The following is a 6,056-nucleotide window of genomic DNA, read 5'->3' as shown; positions in this document are numbered from 1 at the left end:
TCAGATATTGACAACAGTAGTTAAACGACCACATAGTTCTATACTTCTGCCGGCTCACCTACTATAGGACCGAATTTACTGTGAACAATTTCCTATGAAGCTAAGAAAACGGAAAGCATTGCCTTAATTACGACCTTAAAACATGATTTTCTCTCTTTTAGGTCTTTTGGTGACATCCGCAGCCGGCCGGATATTTTGACTAATGCCTTTAGGACATTTTTAGCACACACTATTCTATATTCGAAATTGTCAGTCTATTTGGACGTTTGTCAAAATGTAAGCTACGAAGTCAGATAACACTTAACCATAAATCAATTTAATTATTCATTAATTTATTAATTATTAAATAGCCATAAATTTCATGTACTATTCAAAATACATTCAAAATAATAAATAAATAATAAAATTTAAATAATTCCCCATATACACCCATATATTTTGTTATAGTAATTTCTCAAACAATGATACAAATGCCAATTTTGAACAACGCTTAGAATTCCTTTACTATTTTATTTAATGTGTTGGATTAAAAGCTGAGTCCAACATCAATAGATTACTTAAGACTAAACCAATGACTTTGCATTTACACTCAACCATTTACCTTTATAATTATATTATATTAATTATTACAAATTCAAATATTTTAAAGTTTAATTAGTTTTGCCGAGACATCTACGCTTTTTTATAATGACATAGAAGCCTGGCACTTACAAACAAATTATATATGGTCCATAAGTTAATTAAGAAATTCGAATATTTCCTAAAACCACTGGTGATGAGTACTCGGCAATGCTCTAAACAGCGTTGTATGGTCAGCCAAATTTCAATAAATTAACTAAAATTTTTGTTGTTCTATCTTTCTTTGCAATTCGAAACCTTCTAAATATAATTTTTAATATAATAAAATATTAAACGAATCCATAAAAAGTGAATAAAAACTTTAATTTCAATAAATTTAAAGAATTCATAAAGGTTTTGTATTCACTTCTGTAAATAATGTATTATACATAGTTTAAAAAAAAGAAAAAAGTGTATATACCATATATATGACTTACATAAAAGGGAGTTCCAAGAATATTTCTCAAATTGAAAACTACAGTGGCAAAAATGAATAGTGCATACTAATGAATGCATATTAAAGGAAGAGAGTCTACTTTGAAGAAGTTGAAAGACTATATAAAAACTTCTTGACAAAATTAAAAAATTATATGATTTTTTCCTCAAAATTTATGGTAATATATCTAAGCAGATCTACTTTAGCAACCCTACAAACATTTTATTTCGATACATGAGTTTTTCTAATGTAGATTTAATGTATCTAAGATGAAAATATATCTAAAAAAGTTACATAAAAACTTTTTTGTATGTAATAGCGCTTTCATTGTGTTAACTGAATGCCAATTTTGCTTTGGGAGGCGCTAATAGTTTTGTATGCTTTTCCGATTCTCTTTGTATCTCCATCCAGCATCGTGTATGATGATGCACTCGTATAAGCTATTGTTGCTGATTTTGTGCCATTGGCAAACACTTTGCTAGAGTATTTCCCTTTGACTTTGGTGCTATGTTTCCGTCACTTTTATATAAGAGTTGTCATATTTAAAGTTTCTTCATCTTCCCATCTTCCCATCTTCTCATCATGGATGAGTGACCCAAATTTTATTGTTGTGCCATTGCATCATATCAGCCTTTTAGTATTAGTTATTGTCCTTTTGTCAAAGACTCTGTAAGTCCGTTGTCGTCGTTGTTTGTAGCTCTGAACGCCAATATAAATAGCGGTGTAATGAGCTTTTAATGTCAAAATATCCTAAGTCAAAAAGACAAAAAGATACTTTTAAATTACTTTCATCAATACTTCTCATTATCATTGAGGCATACCATATGTAATAAGAAAAAATTCATACTGAAATAAATACTAATTTGTTAAAGTTCTGGAGATATTTTAAATATAAAGGCATTGGTTAACAACTTTGTATATGTATTTATACGAGTGTGATTAAAATAAATTTAGTTGCTCTTATATGCAGTTAAAATACTATATAAAATCCAATTTAAAATTAAGAAATATAAATTCAAAACTTTAAAAATAAGAGTTTTTATATTTTTATGAAATAAATTCTTTATGTTTATTTATTTATTGTACAGGTGGTTTTTTTTTCTATTGTATCAAATAAAGCATCCTTTGCAATGTAAGCATATATTTTCTTATGGCTTAAGTTCATTTTCTGGTTGAATGTGGCTTAGAGGAATAAATCTTCAAGTAGTGGTAGATCGTTTTACAAGCCGACATGATTACTTTTAATACAAATTAGACGATTTATAGTTGAAATTAAATATTTACAGTATTTAAAGTTGCAATGTTTTCAAATAAATCTAGTTTACGTTTCCTTTTAATTAAATGCAACCAGAAATTATTTTTGTATTCTTCCATATACTTCTTCTAATCAATCCTGGTCAAATTTTTCATCTAATATTGGCGATTATTCATATCAGGCAGCATCAGGAGTTAGGGCGTGCTATACACATACATTTAGCAACGTTTAAGTTTTTTGAAAAGACTAAGAAACAGATGATATCGTTAATAACTAATAGACGTTGGTAAGATACTTTAGCTTCAGAAACTGTACTTGTGTTCAAGTTTAGAATTCAATTGTGACGTGTCTTCGGTGTTACATTATTTCATCTTCATGAAGAGGAGGAATTCCACATCTGTAGTTTTAAAAAATTCTTCTTTAGAATAAATTAATACCAGTATTATAGCATTTTAGTACCATTATTAACTATCACAATCATATAGGTAAATTACTGAACTCTTTCCAACACTGCAATACGGTTATTGGTGAAGAAGTTTCTAACAATTTTGTTCCATCCATAAGCAGTACCTATGAAATATTGTGTTGCTGAAGAGATCAAAACAGAATATTTTTGATTAGTTACAGTTCACAATCCATTCGCATATTTTAACTTACCCTTAAATTTTCTTGACTTTTGAAGGAGTAGTTTTAATGCTCGATTCCATCAACTTTATGTTCATCTCAGCGAACAAGTAGAGTTCCTTTGATTGACTGATATTCTCCTGCACTATTTACATCTTTCGTATAGGTTCAAGGTTTTCACATGGCTTACATATATTTCAGATCGATTGTTCAATTTGCTAGAACCAGAAAAACTTGCTTTAATTTTATTGCTGCATTTTCAAAAGACAGACTCTCTACGTATCCATTTTCAATGTCCATCTGATATCTGAAATATATTACCAAATTTTTTTTATTTTTAAGTTTGAGTTAAATTATGCATTTTAACTAATCTAAACTTACCTTTAGGGAAAATTTTTTTTATTGTTCAGGGCCATTATTTTCCATTCTTGAGTAACTTTTATGGAAATGAAGTGCTACATTTTATGTTATTTGTTATATGTTGAGCAACATAAATTCCAGTGGTATTATAACTTCAGTTTAACCACTTACTTAGGAGTACATAGACTGCATATTTATATATGGAAAACGCAATTTTGATATTGCGAATCTGGAATTGCTGTTCTACTCATTAGATCGTTGACGTCCTTTTCTTGCCTTGTGTTTTTTTGCCAGAGCTGGTAGATATCTCATATACGAGCTAAGTAAAAATATATAATTTTATTAATACAACATATGTATATTGGAATTCATATATTAATTTATTATTTTAAAATTTCAACATATATTCTAGTAACTTTACTCGCTATATTATTTTGAGAAAGGACAAATCTTTACAAATAAACTCTTGAATAATGCATTCAATTGTGATAATTGATGAATAAATACTTAATTTGGTTAAATTTATTTTATTATGTCAGTTATGACGAAAGGATCCATGTTTCCTAACAGAAACTATTATTTCAATTAATTGTTAATTAACAATAATTATAGTTAATAACTAATTAATAGAGTTGTTGCTTAATAATAAAATTTTGTTGTTGTGATTTACGACTGTTCAAAATATATTACAACTTACATTTTTATTATCCTAATATTAATATATGTAATATTTCGACTTTATTGTAAACCATTAATTAGAAAATTTTGAAGTTTACGTGAAACCAAACATTTTCTAAAATTGTGAAACTCCTGATATATCAAAATAATTATCCTTGCTTAAATAAATTGTATACATATATAAATTATACAAAAGAACTCACATATTCTCTGATAATAATTATAATCCTTTGATCACTTTTCATTAATTTTGTCTTACCTTTCATGTTTCAAGATGACATCAGTTCTTAATATTTTGCGAACCTCCAGAACTACTGAATATTGAAATTATTAGTCTTCTTTGAGCTTCTGTAAAATGGTAGCCTGAAGATTCGCAATTTTTGGCGAGACTCGCCTTACGGCGAATCCCGAACGGATTTTAGTTTCTTCGCTCGCATCTGGTATAAAACTTTCTGGATCAACACTTATTGAACTAGTTTGCTTAATTGTCTTTTTCACATTAGATTTTTTCATTTTCATGCAATTCTTTTCAATCTCAGGATTTGAGTGGCTCTCTCCAAATACACTAAACTCGGACATCTCTGAATACTTAGATATTCCTGTTTTGGATAATTTCTCCCAAGCTAATATCTTGTTTTTAATATTATTTCCTTCTACACTAATAAGTGTCTGGTTAGACTCAAAACATTCCAATTTTCGTGTATCTGGTGATATATGTGAATCACATTCAACATCAGATATATCGCTATTTTGATCTTTGCATAAAGCGGAATGATCCCCATTACCGCTATTTAGAAATCTATCAACTATAGCCTGTTTTTTGTTTTCATTTAACTTTTTCTTCATATCTGGAGTAGTATTTCCGTGTAGACCGTCAATCAAAGTGGTTTCATGGAGATCGTCCTGTATAGACTGTTCGTTATTTTTACTCATTTTGTCGTTCTTCATATCTGCTACAGTACCAGTCAATAGGCCCGAATCGTGAAGACCGTCATCTATAGACTGTTCTGTATTTTCACTCACGTCCAAATACTGTTCCTTATTTTCATTGCATTTGTTTTTCTCGATGTCAGTATCTTCGGAACCAATTTGTTGCAACTGTTTTGGATTTGACTGACTGCTGTTAGGTAATTTTTCTTCAAATTCCTTCGAATTAGGTAAATCAGTTTCCAAATTTTGGGATGGGCTTGGTTTAATTACACACACGTCCCTACGAAACAAGCCAATAAAAGGATTTACTTCCAGACTCAATTGATTCTCTGTACCAAATTCATGATTGTTATTAGCATCCATAGGCTCTGATAAAAATTTTGAATTTTGATTTTCCATTCCCAAAAATGGCCAAACAATGTGTGAAACACTTATGTTTAGATTTATAAAATTTATAAAAAAAATATTTATTTATTCTTCCATAAAAACAGTTTTAAAAAGTCAAATCAAAAATCAAAGCTTTGTTGACCAAAAAATCTTAGTAATAAAACGAAATTATAAAAAAATAATAAAAGATAAATTATTTAGTATTCAAGTTAACAGTGATTTAGTGGTAAAAATATTAGAAAGCCATGTGACGGCATTGAGCCAGAGGGTGGTGTTGGTATTGAGTGTTTGAAGCCTCAAAATAAATTGAAGATTTTATATGTATTACCGATAGGTATTTTGACATAATTATTAAATTAATAATTTAAGAAATTTGCAATTGTATGCGAAATGCTTTTGTTCGATTAAATATTGGAAATGTAATTTATGTAGATATGTAAATAAATACTTAAGTATTGATGAGTATTATGCCCCTAACAGTAAACACCAAATGCACAGAGGTTTGTACATATATTTAACCACAACTTTTGAAATCAAATATGCTGTTATAATAATAATAATAATAATAATAATTTTAAGACATATTTCCAAAAGACAATTAACATAACCCGAAGTTGGAGCAAAACACTTTTAATATGACATTGGGCCAATTGTCTAAAGCAGTCAACAGTCAACGGCTCAATTTGTTCACTTAACTCAGTCAAATAAGTCAAATATTATTTGCTTATAAAAAACTTCCTTAACACAGAGGTGAGCCGCTAACAATAA

The 6,056-nt window shown here is 28.7% G+C and overlaps 1 protein-coding gene across 2 annotated transcripts; it reads right to left on the bottom strand.

The window, feature by feature from the left end:
* Positions 1–2,145: 2,145 nt before the first annotated feature.
* Positions 2,146–5,337, bottom strand: LOC119662174. Of its 2 annotated transcripts, none has more exons than XM_038071736.1 (5): positions 4,231–5,337; positions 3,315–3,612; positions 2,967–3,240; positions 2,769–2,897; positions 2,146–2,706 (listed from the first exon to the last, which is right to left on the bottom strand). In XM_038071736.1, the coding sequence occupies exon 1, from the start codon at positions 5,298–5,300 to the stop codon at positions 4,302–4,304; it is 999 nt and encodes a 332-aa protein (XP_037927664.1). In that variant the 5' UTR covers positions 5,301–5,337; the 3' UTR covers positions 2,146–2,706; positions 2,769–2,897; positions 2,967–3,240; positions 3,315–3,612; positions 4,231–4,301. The 2 variants fall into 2 exon arrangements, with proteins under 2 accessions (XP_037927664.1, XP_037927665.1); XM_038071737.1 differs by having other exon boundaries at positions 2,769–2,879.
* Positions 5,338–6,056: the final 719 nt, after the last annotated feature.

Source organism: Teleopsis dalmanni, chromosome X (genome assembly GCF_002237135.1).
Source record: "Teleopsis dalmanni isolate 2A chromosome X, ASM223713v2, whole genome shotgun sequence".
Classification (NCBI taxonomy): domain Eukaryota; kingdom Metazoa; phylum Arthropoda; class Insecta; order Diptera; family Diopsidae; genus Teleopsis; species Teleopsis dalmanni.
Note: the sequence above shows the minus strand (reverse complement) of the source record. Positions and strands in the feature narration are given on the sequence as shown.

Bases quoted from the DNA above. Each gene is read 5' to 3' on its own strand.
- LOC119662174 (XM_038071736.1), bottom strand. From the start codon at position 5,300: ATGGAAAATCAAAATTCAAAATTTTTATCAGAGCCTATGGATGCTAAT.